The sequence below is a fragment of the Danaus plexippus genome, chromosome 2 (assembly GCF_018135715.1).
Source record: "Danaus plexippus chromosome 2, MEX_DaPlex, whole genome shotgun sequence".
NCBI classification, from domain to species: Eukaryota; Metazoa; Arthropoda; class Insecta; order Lepidoptera; family Nymphalidae; genus Danaus; species Danaus plexippus.
The window spans coordinates 8,058,773-8,083,627 of record NC_083537.1 but is presented as its reverse complement, the minus strand read 5'-3'; the positions used below and the strand labels follow the sequence as shown (position 1 = coordinate 8,083,627).

Sequence of the window (24,855 nt, the reverse complement as noted above, 5' to 3'; positions counted from 1 at the left end):
TCGTCAGAAATCAAACCTAATAATTGATTACAGAAATAAAACATCAATAACAATATTTTTTCACTTCGTACGTACAATTCCTTTATTTTGATATTTTTAATGTAATAAACTATAACAAAATTTCAGATAAAATTGCAACTCTGCTTTTTTAAATAACAAATGATTCTGAATGAAGCCATTGAACGAGGCTTTTCAAATGTATGTTAAGGGTCCTCGAAAGTTAGATCTCTTAAATTGCTTAGAGGTTAATGAGGCAGTATATGAAACAAAATAACAAAAGGAAATATTTGTAAAATATAGTTTTTGGATTACTTTACAGTATACAAATTAAAACATAACATAACAAACAAAAGTATGATACCATTAAATATGAAATACAGAGCAGAGTATGAGATGTCCAAACGACGTGTATAAATTAAGAATATCGAATGACATTGGCAAAATATTCCACTTTATGGCCATTACAGCTTTATTCACACTGGAATCGTAAAAAAAGGTAAAAAAAAAGCATATGGAAAATATATTTAAGTAACATTCCCTTGTTATTTCCTATTATAACATTCGTTAAGGCGAAAAATGGAGCAAATAAAATCACTTATAATTATGGTATAACGTATCAAGATTGTTTAATTTATTTTTATATGATTTATAACTTCATACTTCCTTAGGCGAGTTGAAACTCCGTATTGTGACGGGTGAAATAAATTGTCTTTTAACCGCTTTTAAGATAAGACTGCATGATGTGTTACGGCTACTGTTCTAGACATCGGGTGATAAATTTACATATATTAACCACTCAAATTATTGTTAATTTGTTAAATTATTATAAAAGGCACTAAAACTACATTTGTGTTGTGTGTACATGATGTTCATTCTAAGTTTGAATTACCTATAATATATTATGATTAAGGTACAACTCATGATCCAATTTAGTATCAATCCGGAACATCAAAGTCGTCCTAAATCAACACGTAATGATAATTGCTTAGAACTCATTATGCGATCAACAAGTGGCTTATCGCCGACATTATTTTATCTCACAGACATGAGGAGCACGCTCAACGAATAGCTCTCATCAAATGGAAATTGTCTTTACACGAGCTATCTGGAGTGATCTGTAGTTTCCCGTCCTTGATTGCGCTTTTAATAGAGTTCAATGAACAATCAAATCACAAAATCACCAATCAAACATTAATCAGGAAGACGACAATAATCTTATAGAAATGTTTTTGGTATTTGTTCAAACATACAGCCATATTTTATTACCATACTAACTCAGGTAAGGTTTAAATCGTAAGAATTAATCTTACTGTTTAGATCTACGCGTACAAGTGATTAGCGTGTTCGTGCTATCTCTACCATCACTTGGAAATTTGATAACTGGCTTTTACTAGTCAGTATAGTTGACTAGTTTCCGAAAAGGTGTCATGTAGAATTTTATAATAGAAGAATTTGCTTACGCTTTTCCGAGGCAGAAAAAAATGGCGCTTGTGTCAAAAAAAATTGTGTAAAGAAATATAATGCAATCAACTTAATCTAAATAGATGTTCAAACTAAAATTCACGATTAATGCCAACCAGAGAGGGTTCATTTAAGAATGCCACGGGGTTTAAAATATCCGGCCATCACAACGTTACTTAATTTGCAAGGTAAATGCTATAATTGTATTGTCTAACTTCGATACTACACTCCCAGTAATAAAATTATCACGATGCTTACAATTAGTAGCCCTCTAAAAGCTCAAGTTTTACATAGCAACATAACACTCGCTAATGTATACAGTATCCATTTATATCATAATAGTATAATAGGTTCGTTCCAAATTAGGTTAGGTAGAGAGAGACGCTTGGACGGTGGAGGTGAGCGTTTAACGCGCGTTAGATAGGGGCCCCTTAAACCTACACCTGGGTCGCAAGTCCCAGGCACTATTATAGCTCCTCTCCCTGCAACGCGATGGACCCGGCACCCGCACGGTTAATCTATAGAACGCTGACAAGTTTTGTCTCATCTACATTCGTTTTCCCAAATGATGTATATATTTTTTACTTAAATGGGAAAATAGAAACTGTGAATTTTACTTTTGAACATAGAAGAAGAAAGAACAAGTCAATTTTACTAATACATTAGTTTTAAAGAGAAATAATTGGCCTTGACCCGACATTGCAGGCGTTACCAAGTCATTAATCACCGAACACGCAATGTTCTCATTAATTGAAAAGCAAGATAAGTTATTATCAGATTTCACCACCTTTTGTAATGTTTGTTACTTATAAGTTAAACAAATTTATCTTTCAAGTTACAATTTTAATTCAACAAACTATTAATCTTATGTAATTGATTATATATAAATAGCATGGAATGTTTTTAATTTTGTAGTACAATAATAACTTACTATTCAAATAAAATTTCTATACACAACGTTCACACACCAAGACAATGCTGAGCAAAAATCTACCATCTACACGACTTAGCTCTCAGCGCACGGGATAAGTGGGTATAATATCATAGAATATTTCTCAAGATATTTAAAATTCTGTATTAAAGTTTCCTTCCAGATCTGTAAAAATAAATGTAAGTATTCGATATACAAATATTAGCTCGATCAGTGATAAAATCCAGAAAATCTAGCCCCTAAGCTAAATTTAGAACAACAATCTGAAATGCTCCGTAATACTACCTCTAAAAAACTCATACATTTTTTATACTTTATGTACTTATGTGTGTCGGTTATACAAATAACATTTTATTTAACAACCTTGCGGGATTCAAATAACTAGATAAAACTTGTATTTATATAAAAATAATGGTTTTCAACAAGAAATCTCACAGTAAAATATTCTGAAATCCCTTTGAAACGTTTTAACACAAGTTTATCTTAGGATCATGGTTTATGTATACCCACGCGATGTTTTAAAAGACTATTTGTAATTTATGAACAAAATGTTTCAAAGTGATGTATTGTAAAAACATTTCACTATTTTTATGTTAAAATAAATACCGTGGATATAAATGACTTTTATAGAACATTAATATTGTTTTATTAACATTCACATATAAATAACTGTGTTTACGTCATACGATACGTGAAACAAATTTAATCTATTAAAAGTATTTCGTGTAATTTACTAACAATAAAAAGTCAAAAGAAAAATATATATATTTTTAATTCTGAATCACTAGACGTCATTTGCGGCTCTTAAGAAAACATGCCGTTCCATCAATCTTTTCAGCCTCACCAGATGTTAATGAGACAAGACGACAAATTGCCAGACAAGTAATAAGCCGTTATAAATTATGATATCAACAGACGATAAATAATATGTTAATATCCATGAGTATTCACGATTATAAGGTATTTGGTAATTCTTTCACAAAAATAGTATAAAATAAATTTAATCTGTTCTTCATAATAACGTATATTAAATGTATAGGTATGATACATTGAATTGATTTTAACATCTTAGTGACCAGGAGAAACTGCGAAACACAGTACATCGAAAAACGTGACGTCGGGCTCTGGACGCGGATAGCAGTAAAACAAAATTAAGTCGCAATTTTATAGGCAGACTTAACATTGATTTCGTAAACGGAAAAAAATCATTAAATTATTACGACATACATATACTCCTGCTTGGGTTTGACAGTTTTGGAGCAATAAAATCGAATTTGGTGTAACAAAACGTCATACCTTATAAATTAAACAATTTAGATCTTTTATTAGTATATTTTATTGGGAAACTAAATTCAATTCTTGTTTGAAAATAATAAATAAAGATTATCCGAAGCTTTAAGATTTTCGTCACATTTGTCTGTTATTTAATGTTGACACTTTAAGCCAAGTGAGGATGCACGAGTTTATAGTTAGTTGTCTTCTCTAACATATGCTTATAGTATCCAACAAAATGAAAAATCTCACTTCTTCCTTTGAGCAAAATTAAATTAATTTTATCTTCTAGTAAGAATGTTGGATAGTTTAAACAATCGCATGTCGTATGAGTGACGTAAGTGTGTATAGTATAGCACATATGTTGGTATATTTTAAACTAAGATTTATTATAGTTTAATGATTAGTATCCGTCTTTTAATATATATTATGTAGGTTATTCTATATATTAATATTATATACAACATTATTACCAGAACAGTAAAATACCAACCGATAGCCAAATAACGTCGGTGATGTTGCGTAATAGTGTCACGTGTGCTCCTGCCCTATTTAGTTCCCACAATGAAGACAGCTTTATTTATTGCAAACAGAAGTCATTTATGAATGAAAATATCAACGAAATAGGTCGACGATCTTTCATAATGAAAGGGGTAAAGGTCGCGTTTATTTTGGGAGGGTCAGTTGAAGCCATTACACGAAACCTTTTATTTGTCAAACAAAACCATTGAGTCGTGTTGGAATTGAGTTCGGAACAAAAGTTTTAATAATTTAAGACGTAAATCCAAATTAAATTTTTGACGACAGTTTTATGATAAAAATAATCAGTAATAAAACACAACGTTTTCTACTGAACTTGTAGCTAATTTAAAGTTATATGAAACGGTGCAAAATAAGAAAGGTGCATAAAGTTTTTATTTAAAGCTGATTCCGGACAATATGCTAGAACTCGAGGCTAAATGACCTACATTACGGGGTTTACTAGATTATACAGCTTTTCGCAATCTTAAGAACAACACAAGGTTTTAGTGCTCTATATCTTATAAATATAGAAAACTCACTTTTTCTTTAAGTTTTACTAAACAATGTTATTTAATGTATTGGACGAATCGAATTCTACTTTAAACAAAAACTTTGTGATAAACTTTTTAGTTGAAGTACTTGCACAAAAAAGAATCAAAAATGATTTTTTTTACTATACAATACAACTTTTTATAGGATGCCAATGTCTTTAAAGTAATTGTTGAAGCATGCATGTTCTGACTTACTCCTTAAATTAGTCTTAAAAATATACTTAGAAATAATTTAAAACTATTGCGTCAGATTCAAAACCTCTTTTTTTGGAAAATAAAGTCCACAAAAACAAATTTTCAAAATATTAATTAACTGAGTAATCTTATCATAATATTCCATTCAAATTTCAGGGTCATATTAAAATATCAAATGTCAAATGAAAATAGTAGCAAAGGAAAGAAAATATACATTTCTATCTGAGGTTCATCTTACTTTGATATAAAAATCTATCAATACGACTCACGTAGTTACACAAGAAATAAATTCAACACAGCATTGATCTAATCTTCGGTAAAAACGTGTTGTTATATACAGCCAATGTCCAATTGTTGGAGCGCAAAAAGTTTGTATTGTGGCGTCACGAATATTCAAGAGTTATTTTTTTCTGGTCTTAGTTTTTTTCATTTGGAGATTAAAATAACGTTGACCTTCTTGTATAATCGAATTATTTAAGGAGGTTTACTTTAAAAATTTTTGTTTATACAAAGTGAATACTTACCACAAAATAAAATTTACTTCTAACGGAATGCTAACACAAACAAGTTATTTTAAAGCATAACTTTTACCGTCGTTAGCCGGTTTGCACTTACCGGTTGACCAAATAGTTAAAGATCTATCACTTATTTGATATAAATTACCAGAATGACCACAGTATTTGAAGATATTTATGGTATTCTCACCATAAATAAGCTAATGGGTTTACTAGAGTTTTTGACAATAGTGAACATATATAGCTCGCAGTTCTGATTGTATTAAATGTGGCCTATAAATTATAACAAGAGGATCACTAAATACCGGTTGTTGTTTCCGTGGATCCCATATTCTTAGGACAACTCAGTACTCGTACATTTAAACTAATAACTAATATATAGCGAGGAGGTTTAAGAGGTTTATACGAGTTGTAAAAATATAATTATTTTATATACGTTTTAAAAGTTCAAGTTAATATACATATGTCATTTTTGTGTAAAGTTTCACTCAAAAAAATATCCTCTTACAGGCTATAACGTGAGTAGTTTTTAAAACCTAAGCTCTAAATCGGCATTTAATTTTTATATTTCTGTTTTTTTACCGTTACTCCAGCATTTGCAGCAGCAAAGAAACTTTACCGCTCGAACTCTTTTCGTCGGCTTATTATGCGCTGAAGAGCCTCTTGATTTTAGAAAAACATAAAGTTAATAAATAGTTTTTATTCAAAACTTTGCCCATTTATACATACGCATACATTGTTTATATTTTTCAAACAAATAAGACACCATAAAGAATAGTATATGAATCATTTCTATAACAAAGTTTTAAATTACATTCCGACTATGAAGGACTATATAAGGTCTTCCGACTTAGGTCAAAGTTGCAATTGCTACAAAGGACTCGACCCATTCAAAGGAGGACTAATTATGAATAAATAAAGAACTACGGATGCTATTAATTAAAACAGGACAGACAGACAATAAGACAGTATAGAAGCTCTAATGCTTCCCGAAGTCATGTAATATTACATATATTACAAGTATATACAGTCTTATAACTAAATTTAAAAACATTTTAAAGTCCTTCTACGAATTAATTATGGCAGACATGGGGCGCTTTATCGAGTAATCATACAACACATTTGTGTTAATAAAGAGCTGATACTCTTACACTACAAGGCTGATATTTCCCGAGCACGGCTAACAACTACTGCAAGGAAACTAGCTTTCAAATGAAAAAAACCGCAACAAAATCAGTTGATCCGTTTGAGTTTAAGACGTCACACGCAGACAAACACACACACCCTCACACATCAAACTCACAAAATCACTTTTTCGAATCGTAGGTTATAAATGAGGCAATAATTTTAACTATATTAAGTAGTTAAAAATTATAAATTAAATGAAAAACTATAGTGACCTAACTCTGGTAGGCGATTTATACAATCTATATTTTTAGCCGTTATAATATCTCAGCCTCACCTTTTATAACGTTATTTTCTTAATACTAAAGAATTATTTGTTTTATGTGCCTAATTTACAAGTTAGTCTTATTCCAACAGTAGAGCGGATAAGTTTAAGTAGTTGTAGTGTGAGCCCAAAAAATACTCCACAAAGCAGGACATTACATTTATTAGCGAGGAAAAAGTAAGTAATTATAATTATGATTGAAATAAATAAATTAATAAAAAAATAATAAGAGGAGGGTAGTAATATTGAAATTAAATAAAAAAGTTCGTATATTTGAAATTATCATTATGAACGATTTGACCTAACCTTATTTATTAGTAACAAAACAGTAACACCTGGGCTCTTACAAATGTCGATAAGTTTAACAGTGAATCTAGTTTAGGAGAAGGATGGTGGGAGCGATAGTGGTTCAGACTTGTAAGAAGTGTGAGCGTCTTTGAAGCGGTAATGTATCAACATGATCCTAATATTGCACCAAGGCAAAGAAAAAATTACCACCGACATACATTCGGACTATTCAAACAAAAACCAAACTATAATTTGTAAACATCTAAGAATAATAACCAGAACAGTGAAAGAACATACTGCGAAGTGGAGATAAAATTAAGTAGGCAATTAACAGTTAGAAACTGGACGAAAGACTTCTTTGACTATATTCTCTCATCGAGAGTACTTCTTCAAATTTCTTCTAAAGTTAACGACTCTCAGATAAATAAGCAATGATAAGCAATAACATGCAGAGGTACCACTAGATAGTTATTATAGGTATAGAAAAAAAGGAGATATTACCGATGGAGGTGGAAAGTTTGTTAACATTTTTACAGGAAATATAGTGCCTTTCAAGCAGATATAAGGATAATGGAGAGTGTTTCTTAAATGATGAGACCCCACCCTATCTCTCCTCCTCCTTTTCAGTTAAATTTCGATTGTTTACAAAAAAATGTACTAAATGGAATCTTCTTGTAAGTTACATCTTACATGTGTATTTTACATTTTTTAATAATTAAAAAATAAAACAGACATACAGTGTATTGGATAGAGAGTTAGTTATCTCAATTCTGGCATTAGGCTAGAGCCATAACTACGATTGCGTACGTGCTCTGATATTTTGAAATCTAAAATGTTCCAAAAGACAGGAAATTGCAGAAGAAAAACTGTAAAGATACGGCAATAATAGGAAATGTTGAGGCAAATGTTTAAAATTCAAAGAAATGAACATTTTAATTAATTATTACTTGTTAATTCTATACGAATATTATCATAAGAATGTATTGAGTAAAAGCTTACCGAAATTAGGTAAAAAAAAACTGTCCTTTATGTAAATAGAACCAAAGTATGTAATAGAACACTACAGCGTTTACTACAATACTGCAATTAAAGGCTCAAAGGCCAACAACAAATAAAGTGGATAAAAGATGGACAAGTATACTCCACAAAGCGACGTATATTAAAAGAGAGCAAGCGTGTCTTGTATCTGGAGTACAGACAACAAGAACTTTTATATAAATATAAAAATGTACGTTTATTCTCATCCTGTATAATGAGTTTTTAATAATATAATACTTATTGCAAATTCGAGGGAGTTTAGTCACATTAAATTCTAGACATATATAAATTTCATCGAGCAAACAAAAATGAACTAATCTCTATTGATTATATTATAGTGAATACAGATTTAAAAACATACATAAATCACACTCACGAAGGAATAATCGAAAAATGGTTAAATATAAAATTTCAATGTCCAATAAATCGAAATTTGTCTGTCATCGGTACTTATCGAGTAGGATTCAATATCGGGACACGAGGACAAACAGTCATCTGATATTAAGGCAAAGGGAGCCTTCATAAAGAACTCGCCTTCAGAAATGTGTTGAGCAAATATCTATCAATCACGCTTTAATTTATATGACAGTAATTTATTAAATCTGTTGTTGATTAATTCTAATCTTTAAGAAAGTTAAAGAACTTGGAACGAAAGTAATGTTTACGGATACTACTCGTTGTTCATTATTTTTTTGAAATACATAATTCCGACGTTTCGTTTCCTTTACAGCAAAAAAAAATTACTTATTTACAAAACAATAAAAAAACGAGGAGTATCCTAAAAGCTTATAAATTTTATTCCTAAAAATTTGTTTTAATAATTTCATGTAGACCTGGCTATTGTTACTAAAACCTTTTCTTAAAAAACTATTTCACTATAAACGTATTGATATTTAAAATGTTTACAGAGAAATTAAACATACATTTGAAGTAAAACATTTGAAAAAAAAATTATAACCACACAAACTTCATAGTAACCATTGAACAACAAACAATAAAAATGGCGAATGGCCAAACGTTTAGAACGCCTCGCACGTTAAAAACCATACCGTGATTTATTTATTGAATAAAGTTGATTTACAGCCGACTATATTCGGTACAACAAAGGGGGGAAGATAAAGTTTTATTTCGTAATAATCTCAGTTTTAGATAATAGAGTGCTTACTATAGAATTTACTATCAACTTAAAAACGGGATATTTCAAAGTCGTTCGCTATGAAAGCTCTGACTTAACGACATAAAGACACGTTCATGAAAACCCATGTTATAATTAACTTTGTAATAGACACATAAATTTGACCTCCTGAACATCGCCCTAACATCTCGCTGTGTTAATGTATTTGTGTTTAATTTAATACTAATTAAGTCCAGGGTTATTCTCTGTATCTTTAATCCAATCTTTCCCTGTAAATTTTCCTTCTTTATCCATACAAACATGATAGCTGAAGTTACAGATTTTGTATAACATTTTTACAAGCCGCAAGTAGGTAACAGTATACATTATTTTACATACATCAAACAACGTAAACGGAAACACGATCTCAAAATAAACACCATCCACACTATTTACTTTTCCTGGCTATTTATTTTAGTGTGCTATCAATATCTCGCAATACTCTTTCAATTTTCATTTCATTCTTGAACAATATAAACTATCTTGTCATATAAAAGAGAATACAGTTCGTATGAAAGAAATTTTGTGACATCTTCATGATTGTGTTTGACTTCAAGGACCCTTTCTTAAATCGGATATACATATATATACTTAGTAATAATTTTACTTGGATTATTTTTGCGTATAATACATAATACTTAGTGAAATTTCCTAATAGAAAATAAAACTCGTAATAGTTTGCCCCTGTGTTATTCCCATTGCATTGTCCTGATTTCAAATTTAATTATTGTCGGCATCGATTTCAGAAACCTTAGCAAATAAATCGATTCCGAATGAAATGTACACAAAACAAGATTGACGACATTTTCCATCTACCTTCCGTTTGTCATTAGTGTAGCTATAAATACTTAACCCCGATTTAGTGACCAAAATAAAAATAACAACGAAGTATTTAAGCATTAGTCAATTATCCTACATATCAGATACGAAGAGTACTCAGCGTCATTAATCACAACATAAAAGTAATATTATTAATTGTAATACAATATCCCAAATGCAAACCTGTTCCAAAATATTGGGTAAGCATCAAATCGCAAACCGCAGCTATGCGGTCTTTCGTCACCCACACTCATAAACCTTCAGATAAATATTATATATCTCATAAAAAAAATATTCAAATCAAACATTTCATTGAATGGACCTGGACAAATCGAACAGCTGGCAAATCAAATCAATAAAGTTTAAAAGCAACAACGTCAACAAAGAAGCTGTCAGTAATAGCATATTGCATTAAACGGATGGTAAACTATTCTATTTTTCTATATAAAATTCTTCTCAATTCGATTTTATGTCTTAATCAATAGCAATAAAGTGTATAATTATAAAAATCATGTCTGTCTTCTTAATATTCTTCCAATTAACTTCAACCTTAACAAAAAGTAATAAAGGCGTCACGGAATTTTAGACTTCGGTTTAAAAGAAGGTTGTTGGGTTAGTGGTAAATCAGTATATTGTTTTGAATCAGATCAGGACCCATAAATAATTGGATATACATAATTATTTTGGGACGGAAATTTAATGTGAATAACCTTAATCAATGATGAACCAATATATTAAAAATAATTTTGCTTCAACTCCAAAACACTTTTAAAGACCCAATTCAACATTCGTACAAATCGTTAAATAATTCTTTTTCTGTATACTGTATTTTCTCAGAGACTCGATCTTTATAAATCAATCAATAAAATGTGTTCAAAGACTGGTCTCAAGAGTGGGATCTCGCAGAGATAATTATTTGTATTTCAACATTGAAATCGAAAAGAGAGAGATTACTAGACTACTTTTAATATTCTGCATAGTGACAATTTCATTTAAAATATTGATACCTAAGTAATATTATAAAATTGTAATTTAATGTTAACTTTGTGAGACGAAATAGGTGGATTAAAATTACTAACATTAGGAAATCCCTAAAACTGTCTGTCACTCCACATACGTCTAACAACAGGCTTTGTCGTGTCGTAAGCATCTGCTATATTTTTTTTTACATTTTGATTATTATGATTGACGTTTACATACGTACTTGAAAGTGGATATTTTACCTATAACAATACATTCATTTCCTTTATATTTCGTTATATACATGTACCCAAGTAAATAAAATAAAAAACCCTTACATTCCCATAAAAATAATTACATAACGAATATTATTGAAAACATTCATTACGATTGAAGTAAAATGTTTATTTCCTCTCTTGAGAGTATTGTGTTATAATTTTTTATTTCAATATTTTATTATCAATATAATTTAAGGTGAATAATAATAGGCTTTATTTCACACACCTAAAACCTACATTTGCTGAGCAGGACTTCGCTTGGTTGTGTTTTTAATTACAAGAAACGGGGGCGTCAAATTGCTCGTAACTTAATTATGAGAACTTGTCAGTCTAGTTCATCAATATCGTTTATTAGTGAGCGGGAGTGAATGATTTATGAGAGTGAATGATTTGTAAATCTTACATACACTATATACCGCTTAAAAACTTATATGCTGCCTATATGAATGAGTAATGTTAAGAACTTTTCGCCTTATTACTAAGGAAGAAATTTCAAGTGAAAAAACTTTTTTGTGTAGTAGATAGAAGTCTTTAGACGCTATATTTTGAGACCGGGGACTACTCTAATATTAATAGCGTCTTGTGTGCCATCTTCGCTGTATAAGAAGATCTAGTCGTCCTATTTCAGTCCGAAAAAATTAATTTCTTGGATCCTGTTCTACGGTGCTTAAGAAAACTTTAAGAGTTTGTTCAATTAAGTTATTTTTATTCCCGACTATCTATGAGGCATTACAATTCAGGAAATTTTACGAAATAATATTTTTTAAAACTTCTATAATACACCCATTCCTTTGTGGTTTGCTATGTAAAATTTTGTTACATTTATTTTATTTTACTCCGTTAAAATATGTTAAAATATAAATAGTCAAAAATCTACGATATTACAGACTGTATTATAATTATCTTTACAATATCTTTTCCTTCCGAATGTGGTTTGAAATCAAAATGTAAGTAGTATCATTGCTATTGTTATTTCTTATGTATAGTGAATCTTATAATATTTTACATCCTTGCTATTTTTGTTATTATTTAAGTTCTTTACAGTCATAGTGTATTACGTATTTTTGGTTTTAATTTATTTTCATGCTTTCAATAATGGGACTACGTATAGGTAAAAAATCTCATAAAATAGATAAATATGAACAGATCAAACTAATATGTTTCTTAATAACTCAACGAAAAGTTTTCTCTAAATATCTTTTAAACTTTTAAGACGTTGCTATTAGTTGCTCGGTGTACAATATCTTGGCAGATTGTATATGAATTTGATATTCTTATCCGTGACAAAACTCAACTCAACTTCTACATTTTAGTCATTACCATAAATAGCTTCTCTTTCTAGAATTTATTTCTAAAAGTACTCACAAAAGTCAATTGCTTTAATAATGTACATTCAACTATTTTTACGATTCCTGTTAGCGACTCTTGTTTAATAACTTCAATATCATTGGTAAAAACGCGAAATTATAACATGCAAAACGTTAATATAGACATAAAATAACTATCGCATGCTTTCAAGTTTATGGACCGCATGCATGTATTTAAACACAAACACATATGTACATTCAAAAATGAACCGTAACAGTGTGACATAAAGGATAAAATCCACGTAGAATAAAGACAGGCTCTTATAAAAACTTTATACGGAATTTTCTAAATAAATCGGCCAATAGCAAAAATTATTTCCCAGTTTTCATTACTGATTCTAATGTTATCTAACAATAAAAAATACTATTGAACCAAATTAAGAATATAGAAGTTATTATGTGCTTGAAATCTAAATTTATTATATTTTTTAATATTTGAACAAATGAATGTAAATGAATTTCCCGACCACAAGCAGAAAAACACTGCAACAAGATACTATATACTAATCCGAAAATATCTTTATGAGCTTAGTGTACGGTCAGCGTAATAAAAATATATAATTTTATTCTTAAAAATATCTTTTTTTTCGTTTTATTTAATATATCATGATATTCTATAATAAAGAAATAACAAAAGTGTAAAAGTTAAAATATACACATCCGTATGAGGTCACTTTATAGTATGAAACTTACGTACCTACCGTTTATATGAAACTAAGCCAAATATAGAATTCAAATGTAATGTAATTGATTTCAAACTAAACATATATTTTTTTCAGATAGTACTTAATATGTGGTGAAGCCTTCTATAATGTCGTAGTCTTATTCAAGAACTACATTTCTACTCTATTCTACTAATATATATTTTAATGGAAATCAAAAAAATCTTCTACATAAGAAAAAAAAATGGTTACGTTCAATAACACTTTAAATTATATTAATAGGCAAAGATTCACACTTATGTCGGTAACACGAGTATTTGTGCAAATAATGAGAATATACTCCCATCTCTTATCTCACTGAATAAATAGGGGGTGACTGAACGAGGTTGTACTAATGACAAAGTGTTTACTTCATAATTGAATATTAGATATACCTCTGTAAATCTTTGTTATTAAAACAATACCTACTAGAAACAATTATCCTACGGATACCATGTAATATTTTAATAAAGCCACAATATATTTTACTTTGCATTGATATCTTAAAATGCATGTATACATTTACTCGGCAGGAAGCCATAACATACACTGTCGGCATTGTCACGCACTAGACAAAATCATGCCGTGTGGTGAACCCGTAAGGAGGATTTGAGATTCATTTTGATATTGATCACTTTGAGATTTTGGCCAAGAAAACAGCTTTGCCAGTGTCTACCCATCACACAGCGGTAACTAGGAGATGCCATTTTAACTTCTCAGTGAGGCAGCTGTCACCCTGACTTCAGGACAGATGGTCTTTTTAGTAAATTTAAATGCAAAACATCAAGACTGGTTGTTTCCAGATACGCCGACTGAACACGGTAGGAGGGAAGCATGGAGTTTTACTTTATCACTAAGTCTTTTCTAGGAAGAAAACTACAAGTGTAATGGATGTGGACGATCATAGAGCCAATTGCCTGAACCTCAGTTTAAAAAAAAAAGCGTAAATGATCTCGAATGCCTTAAAATATTGTGAGGCGAATCTCTCTGCTTATCATTCTGGTATTAGTTCTCTCTGTCATTTCTACTTCCTCTGGCTAAACCTGATGGAACTTTAGTCCATACGTCTTTTCTTTGCACCTAAAAAACACGTGTTGTCAACAACAAACACTTTAATTAACTACCGTTCCTCTATAAGATCCGTGTATGTGATTTCAGCGTAATAAAGCAGCTATTTATTTATACATACTAAATTAGTTATCTAAAATTGAAGATAAATCAAATGAAGAAATGGACCAATCAAAAGAAATATGTTCGAACCAGATTTGCTTTATTGAGATTACAATCTAAATTTCATTCGGGCGAAAATAAAGCCGTTACAACGGTAATCTGTTATTATTTATGAGTTTAGGGCTACCTCTACTCAGATATTCATTAAATCGTTATGCGGCCGACGTTCCCTTAAAACTAATTTGTAAAAAACTTCACCTGGTTTTAAATGATTGAAGAATAAATAACATTATAAAACGTATCTATATATAGCAACAGGATGAACATTCAGACAGTGACGCAATATGGAATGCTGGTACAACAAACATCAAAGAAACTAAGACACTCAATCAAATTGACAGACAGACGAGAATTTCACGTAAGATCTATTGACTTTTGTTAAATATTTACATCGAAAAACTTACACCCCATTTTCATTTGATAAGGTGTAAATTACTGATATATTTTATGTTAACAACAACACTTCCCCTGTGCGGACTCCAAATATATCTATTGTTAAATGACAAATTGTACATTATGTGTGGTGACAGGGAATTGTCAGCGGTAATGCTTCTCCCTCGCTTATAATAAGAGTCTATGAGGCGTGTTACTTTTAAATTACCATCATTCCTAGTTCAACATAAACTCTTTAAGCCAGATGCAATAAAACTACGTCGTTTTTAAGTGTCGCATAAATATATTACGCAATTTACATGTTTACTAAGTACTATTTAATATATAGATCCCTGTTTAAACGTTAAAGAAACTTTACTAGAATTCACTTTATATAAATGACTTTATTTTATATATGTGTAACAAATAGAAAAAATATGACATCATTAATAGATATAGCTATTATATTCTCGCTCTGGAAACAAATCTTACTGTCTAAATAATATGAGCTAATATTAAATTAAATTAAAAAGTTTTTTTTAACATATTCTTACACTATGCTTCTATCAGAACTCCGAAATTTTTAATTATTTCTAAACTTAAAGAAAAATATTATATTATATAGTTTTTCTTATCTTTCCGTCGCTACTTCCCTCACTCGTATTTAAGATAACCTTTGACATGACAACATAAATAAATAGTTGTAATAAAAACGTTACGGAAGCGATCGAAGCTGTAAAGATTTACGATCACAATAAATTGGGCGCCAAAATTATATTAAAATCCTAAGAAACATTTACACAATTTGACTTTTTTTACAAACAATACATTCATTACAGAACCTGGTTTCCAAACTTATTTTCTCCGACTCTCTGATCTAAAACAGATTCACGAAATATAAACAATAAAATTAAATTGCTATTTCTATGGAAAATCGAACTCATTTCTTTGCTTTGCTGATGAGTGTAAGTGCGTATTAATATCCTATGTAATTAATAAAACCCAAATGAATAAAATTTTATATAACTTTTGGGTCTTAACTATTGTAACACTTCTTCTTAAAGTAACTGGCATTGTGCTCGCATGCAATATGTCTCAAGAGACACGAACCCGGAAACGCATACAATGACCGGACAATGAAAGCATTCGAGAGGTATTGAGTTTCTATTATTGTATGAATATTAGTTCCAATATCATAATAGTATTCTGTTTATATAAAATAAGAAAGCTTTCAAATAGTTACGTTATATATAAGTACAACAATTAAGGAACTTAGATATAAAAGCTACGCGATCTAAAAGACAGCATTTACGCAATACAAACACATAATTTCACGAATTGAAACACGAGCGCCCAATATTTCAAATCAATTAGACGTAATCGAATGCATTCTATTGGTACCGTTCCGTTTGTAACGAAGTTTGTGATGGTATTTATAAATGTAAAAGGGCCGACGGTTACCGTTAACGAAATGGTTGAATACTTATTATAATTCGATTAGACGTCGGATCACGCAACTGTTTGAGACATTTTTGTATCAATTATGTTGTATAAACGCTTTGGGTTCCGTATCATTTTACAATTATATATAAATATTAGGGCTACCGTGGAAATTGTACTGTTTTTATGTTGGCAAAACCAAAGAAACGCGTATAATCAAGTATAGCGATCGAAAACAGTATAGATCTCCTTTTAAATTGGAATGTCGGATACATTGAAAAAGTAATCACAAGACGAGAACACTTAAAGTAGGTCTTCATTGCACGTCTTTTAATCGAAAAATTTATATAACAGTTAGAATTGGAATTCTTAATCTTTTAAGAATATGTAGTTGTTTTTGGGAACAAAAATCTAATAAAACTAAATTAAAAACACACAGACGAGAGTGTGCTGAAAGCAAGAAATAAAGCCAGATCATCATTTAAAAAAAAATAATAGAATCTAATATATATAAATAAATTGATAAACATATAAACGGTGTAAAACCATTGAACATAATGCATGCAACATTTGCATGACATACTACTTTGTTCTCATTAATAAATAATCTTACCGGTAACTTAACGGTGCTCGTAAATTCACAGACGACACCCTTGTTGCCGGCAGCCGGCGCTTGTCACCTTCATGCCAACTAGCATAACTCCTCACGAAATTCACAATACCGCAAACCTCACTCGTATTTATAAACTCCACTGACATATCTATGTTCTCAAAAGCATCACTGATCCAACTATTATTAACTCCGAACTCCGTTTCAAAGGAACTATTCGAACTAGTAACATTTTCAATGGAATGATTGGTCAACTGATAAACGCCGTTGTGTTCAGGACTATAGTACACGTAAACTTGGTCAAGCTCCGAATCGTTTTCTGTTTTAATGAGTCTGGCTGGTCTTTGAGTGTCGTTTGATGATCTGTAATCCTCTGTAGAGGTATACCACGCCTCCAGAACTGCTATATGAGTGTCCAAGTCCCGACACGTCAAACGGAACTCATAATCGTGGCATCGCTGCTCCTCTACGATTTCTAAAACAAAGTATACAAATAAATCGATAAACAGAAATGAAAGAGATATGAAGATAGTCAAAATAAAATTATATTTATGTTGTTATTTAACTTAAGGTATATTTTAAGTACGTCGTAAAACTGTGCTAGGAAGATTATCACCTGTGGTGTGGCCGGTAAGGCCCATTCATGGTTCAATAAATACACCATGTGAATTAATGAACTTCTGCGGGTTATGCATTTGAATAAATTTATAATACTTAAAGAGTATTATCAAATAATAAAAGTGTAAACACATTTTTCATAAGAAATATATCGAGGTAACAAACCCATTTATCAAAGAGAGCTGGATTGATAGCAATAACGTGTATTTGAGAGGATTACAGATGCACGAGACGATTTACAATTTATCCTAAATAAGCCCCTATTTGTAAAACAAAGCTTAAACGACATTGAGCTTGATGGGAAGACATTCACTTCTATTAAAATGAAGGAAGAGTATTCTATTTTATGGGCGGCGCTAATATTAGACGTATTCATAGTTTTTATGGTAATTGACATTCACGCATAAAAATATATTTGACCCCTTTCCATTTCAATGGCAATAAAACTCAAAGTCCAGATGCCTTTCTCAGTTGTTTTATAAATTGAGCTCTCGATAGACAAGAACTTTCGTAGGTATAAAAATATATTTTACTGCTATCTATTAAAGAACGACTGTTTAAATTCTAGTTTGTTATATTTGATATAATATATTTTATATAAAATATTTTTTCTCGAAAGCCATATCTAATAAGTTTGTCGTTGACAATATTTTTCGTTACAATGTTATTACGGTTGCCATCTTTTGAAGAAATTATTATTACCAAATATTAAATTATATATAATACTATTCTTTTTGTACCAATAACATATGAATTAACAAAAAAATCTCCTTACATAACGCATATTTCTTATAAAGCTATAAAACGTATGAAGGCTGCATAATTTAAGCCATCCAAAAAAATGGTACAGAGCTTCATTCCCTTTAGTTAAATATTTGACTTAACATTTCAATGAAACTCAAAAGTAGGAGGGTAGAGAACCTTTACTTTAAATGCCCTTAATATCAGAACCCTTAAGAATTAATTCAACAAAAAATCAATAGAGGTTATTCTTCTTTCAAACAATCAGTATAGTATGAATTCGATCAATTTTATCTTAAGTACTTCTAAAAATATGAATAACAATACGAGCGTTATCTGATATTACGTGCCTTTTTCAGTCTAGCTTACAGAATCCATTGTTTCGTTTAGTTTTAATTCTCCCCAGTTTTAATTAATACCCCAAGGAGGGAAGCATTAACAAAGCTTACATCCAACAAATCCTATGGATTTAAATTATAATTAAGTAAGATGAACTAAAACGATACATTAAAAGCCGAAATGTACTTTATCATCGGCTTTATAGCATCACTAAGTAACCAGAGTAAACATTCATTGTTCCTTTTCAAGGACTGTAAGTGTAACTTTTTGCATGACAGTATATATTTCACCTTGATAAAATTATAAGCTAGTTTGAGAAAACAGAGAGAACAACATTACCAACACAAATTTAGTTAAACGTAAAACTCTATAGACAATCACAACATCAACGCTAACCTACTCGTATATCCACTAACGTACAGTTATAACGGCCAAATAAGAGGATCGTCCATGTAGACTAATACAATTTAACCATACACTGCCAAATGCGCACTGCAACAACCCTGATAGAACATCCCTTTTATTCCCACACGAAATCCTACATTCTTCTCGTTCTTACCCCATTCCACCCCTGAGCATCCAATTTAGAACAAGCGTTACCATAGCTACCATCCAAAACAGTGGCATTGCCAACCAGTAGCTATTGAACTGCCAAGTTCGCACAGTTTGGCAAGTATTGCCAAAATTGTTACAATTTGGACACGATCGAGGTTCTATTAACAGTGGTCCATTTTCGAGGACCAGAATTAACTGAATAGTCTTGATTAATCGAAATGAAACGTTAAATAGAGGGATTAAGGAACAATTTCCTTTTAATTAGGTGTGGTGGGGACAAGTTACCCTGTTGGATCAATTTGTTCTTATTCCTCAGTGTCCTTATAAAATAACGAATATTTGGAGGGTAAAACAATATTGTAAAAAATCCTTTCCAATAGAAGGTAAAAAATACATAACTAAAAGATTATCCATCTGAACGAGATATTTTTTAGTTTACATCCGACATACCTTTGATACTATGCCTTTGACGCTCGAAAGTGCGAAAATACACGTGTATGTAGCTATCCCAGACATCATCAGACAAATTGGTTGTTTTCCCCCTTTGAAAAGTGAAAAAAATCCGAAGGTTTGAAGACATTTGTCGGCGCACTTCATGCACAATGGTGAATACAGCCTGTGCATTCAAGTTTAAGGGCGACGTGGAAATCAATTCTGTGCACAACAAAACATAAGCTGTATTGAGAAGGGTGGCACCCCTGATGAGGGTAAGATGCAAAGCACAGGTACCTGTGTCCATTAGCATGTAATATCCGTCAAATAACATATAAATTTTTAATAATTTAAAGTCAACAATTGTAATATAATTTTATAGCAAATTGTGTGTTTCAAAAATAACAATAAAAATGATTTTTTTTTTAATTTTAAATATAACTTGTCTTAGAAAAATCTGACCATTTCTTACTTGTTTCTTTTAAATATTGTTTAGTTATTTAAGATTCAGATTTTAAGATGTGCTTACATTTGGGGGAGACAAAACAGTTCTAGATTACACATATAAAAGACGTTATCGTGTCGTATAGAACCATGGCGGCGTGAGACAGGATGTGACCCACTTCTTACATTTCCCTGATAAGCACGAACTTGCCTGTAGCTTCAATATTTCTGAATCCTTTTAATGCGTTGTTAAACTTTTTGATAACGCTATAATTGTACATCAATTCGTCACACAGTTATAACTGAATCTAACTAATATTTATGACCCCAGTTTTAAAAAGGGAACAATAAAACAACTTACACGTAACCAACATATCTGTAACTAAATTTATATGTATTACCTAGTCAACGGTATATTCCTGAACTGAGGTTCAAATCACAATCTATCAGATAACTAGACAACCTATTTTTATTATTAAAACTTTAGTCTTGCTGTAAAATAACAAAAATGTCTGGTAAAATGCTCTATAACAAATAAAGTTATATATACGAAAGCCAGTTTTATCGAAATGCGTACTCGCAAAAATCATAGATATCTTCATTATGCCTTAGCTTAATGGTTTTAATTTCAGAAAGATATTTAAACTGACATTCACATGAAACCTTTATTAAGAATAGAATCTGAAATCTGATGTAATATCATCATTATCATCATCATCATCAGCCTATCGGAAGCCCACTGCTGAGCATAAGCCTCTTCTCGCATGGAGAAGGTAATGATGGTGGTGGTGATGTAATATATTTATACTGTAATAGACATATGAAGAGGAGTAGATTTATTCCAGACTAATTTATGAGCATGACATTAAACAAAATCCCCATCACCCACAAACGATGTATTAACAGGTATTGTTGGCAATAAATCATTCTCTACAAAAAACCTTCAAGTGCCGGTGAGTTTTTTAAGCTCGTAATTAATGACTTTTATAACTTGACGTGTAAAGCCGTATTGTAAAAAAATTAAAAATCACTCTTATATCTCTCATAGAAAAAAATAGGTTATAAATGAAGGGGTAATTTGTGTAAGCCTGTTCTCCGAGATCACTTTATGTGCTCTAGATTGAGATGTCAATGTTTAATGATATTTTGCTTCACTCCGCGCTCCGAAAAATTTATTTCCTATCTCGTTAGCGTGTTAACAAGCAATAAAACGCTACTGATTCTTACGTGACGATGGAAGCTGCTTTAAATTTTTATAATTTTAAGGAATGGAAGACGTTTTTATAGTAATTGGGGTAAAATTATTTTAAAGCTGAATTTGTGGGATTGAAATTTAATGTTTACGTTTCTTATTATTTTTAAGTCAAATTCAAAGCATATAACTTTATTAAAGCATTTATTTATAATATATATTTAATAATTGAACTACACTTTTAGTACACAACTTTAATACTAATACAAAAAGTGGGAAAATTCACAAAAACTCTTTCCGATGGCTGTTAGAAATATAATAAAATACAAATAAAAATTCAAAGCTCAAACACGACAATATCTGTACGTACTTTTAAAATCAAACAGCCTTCGACAGCGACTTGTACTCCGAACTTCGAAACTAGCAGTTTGTTTCAACTAGAACAGTTTTCAGTTAAAATTTTAAACTTGGCAATAATCCAGTAACGATTTGACACTTGTATCATTTTTGTGCCACTAACCCAAATTTAAACAGAAATCTCAATTAAGAGAAAGCGGAATTTATAGTATTCAAAACGACGGTTCTAAGAATAACTATATTCGGATATTTACCCAACATTAAATAAATTATAACGAGGTGTTTATGGAACTGTATCCGTATATAAAAATCACAATAGAAATATAAATATAACAGGCGAGGTGTCTATTAGAAAAATCACAAATAAATTCTGTCCACATCTGTGGCATTCAAATCCACACAAAGGAATCTCCCTTGCGTCATTCGTTTCTAATGCTACAGTAATAAGTCGTATTCTATATCGATTAAGAGTCATTATCGTGTAAAAAAATTATAACAATAACATTTAATCCCTAGCAAAATCCGTATGCCATTTTTATATGATCATTGCAAATTGTAATGTCGAAATTTTTAAGGGAGCGATTTGTCAATCGATGCTGTAATGAAACTTCCCGAGCATCTAAAATTTATGCTCCAACTAATGGCCATTCGCGGTTATTTTTTTGCTTCAACTTTAACGGCTTATTGCTTATTAGCTTCGCCGTTTCAGTATGTTCGATACGTAGCCTTAACTACTTTTATACATAAAAAAACTTATTTATAAATGACATTGCCAATTTCACCGTTATTTATCGTGTTTGATCAAAGAAAAAGATTGAAGGTTTAATATTTATGGCCTCCATACGATGAAAATTATAAGATATATACTTTATAGAAATATATTATTCAACATAACCTAGTTTAATTTAAAATAATTTGTATAACTCCCGAAAGGTTCGTTATATTTAATTACGTTATATTAAAACTGTTTCTCAAAGCTGTTTGAAATTTTCTTCTCTTAATTAAGATAAAGAAAATAAAGAGACTGGTGATATTAATTAAACATTGTTTGGGATAAAAACAAACAGAATTGACAGTAGCAGTGTTGACAGTAATAATGTTTTTTGCTGAGAAAATAATAGGGAAATATGGAGGAGTATAATACCAAAAAATGTTATGTAACTATTTTATGCATAATTTACCTATTAGTCCTCTGGTACCGCCGAGGCACAAAGCCAGGCACGTCAATCCAAGCACACATCGCGTTCGAAACGCCTTCAACATTTTTCCAAACTCACATCCTCCCAAAGCATTTTCCACCGAAACCACAAAACCTTAAACCGTGAAAACCAACAACCGCATATTAATTACTAATATCAATATCCCATTATTATCATACGGGTCATTGACCCTGCATTTTAAAACCAATAATTGGATTAAAGGTTGAATGACAGCGTACTTGAATACGCGCGCAAAATGTATACGAAGAAGCGACACGCCTTCCGTCCACGAACGTTCACAGTGAACTAAATCTTGCACAGTTTTGTAACCGTATATAACTCGCGAACCGAACCGTAGTCGCGTAGCTCGTAGCGTTTTGGGAAAGTCCGACATACATTGATCGTATTCTCAAAAGAATTTATTGTTTTTATAAAAATTAATCTGCAACTGTTTATCTAAATCTATACTTTTGGGAATCGTTTATCCGGTATAAACTATTCTAGATGCGTCATTTCTTTGAACGATCTCGTTGGCTGATAATTTTGTAGATTAAAAGTTAAGTTCTCAGCCAACGAGATTCGACGTTCTTCGTAGTAATGTGCTTTTAAAATGAAGTTTTTAATTTTTCTATACATATTTTACAACCTTGGCATTTAATTTTTATTACATTTCGTTCTAATATATTTGAAAATCGACTTGTTTTGTTTTGTTTGGATTTGAAAATCCGCTTTCCTTGGACAAGAATTAATAAAGTTACAAAATATATACGCCAGAACTTTTTAAATATTATTTTAAATATTTTGTTGTAATATATATATATATATTTTATAAGTTATGTATAGACTTTACAAGACATAAAAAAGACACTTCCGTAATTATTTTCCAATTTAGACCACTAGACTAGACTAAAGAATTTAAGAAAAATACAAATGAATAGTTCATTTGTATTTTTCTTAATTTCCTCTTTCCGCAACATAAAACCAGTATTATTACAATTCCATACATAATTGACATCACTTTAAACCACTCCATTTGTATTGCTTATATATTTAAATAAACAATGAGTCCGTTAACTAGGAATTTAGTAAACTGATTAAATAGTAACAGGGAGAGCTCGGCGTACCACGATTAGGCGTTAATTATGTTGTCCAAAAACATTCACCCACAAATACTCTGAAAATAAGCTGCACACAACACACTGCCAGACAAAATGCTTCAACTATAATATATTTTTTAAAGCGATATCTCAATTAAACCTCATTGGAATTAAATTTTTAAAAAAATATTTGGTATTTTTTATACTTTATTTTTTGACATTACTGGAAGCTACTTTTAGATAAGTTATATAGTGTACTGCAAACACTGTGTTTATGCAAACATTAGTTTTACCTTAATCACCAAAATTATGAATTATTTTTGAAACATTAAAAAAAAAGGTATCAACAGGACTCTTATTTTTAATAGCTACATAGAAAACTAAGTTTTAGTGGACCAACTAACAATACAATGGAAGTATGGCTAGACTTTTTCATTACTCTAGATCAACAGGTAGTTTCAATTAGGTTAATTCGCTTGACAACATCGAAATTTGCCTGTAAATGGAGCTTAAGACGTCCTATCTTTTAATTGAGGTAGTCCGATTAATTTTACTATGGCAGATCTGTGTTTGGTCGTAACAGCAACTCTGAAGCATTCGTTTACAAAGAAAACGACAAACAGAATATCAAGAAAATAAGGAATTCTGGTTTATTTTATGGCATGAAACCTTAAAATTACTCCATTAACCGCCTTTAGGCTCCAAAT

General features: G+C 30.7%; 1 protein-coding gene across 1 annotated transcript in view; it reads right to left on the bottom strand.

Annotated features, from left to right (window-relative positions):
* Positions 1-23,356, bottom strand: part of LOC116779564 (uncharacterized) — a 43,545-nt gene extending 20,189 nt beyond the window's left edge. Inside the window, exons 1-2 of the mRNA XM_032673914.2 lie at positions 23,034-23,356; positions 17,178-17,649 (exon numbers count right to left, since the gene is read on the bottom strand). Of these exons, the coding sequence (XP_032529805.2) occupies positions 17,178-17,649; positions 23,034-23,115 (554 nt within the window). The 5' untranslated portion in view covers positions 23,116-23,356. The remainder of the gene's footprint in view (positions 1-17,177; positions 17,650-23,033) is intronic.
* Positions 23,357-24,855: the final 1,499 nt, after the last annotated feature.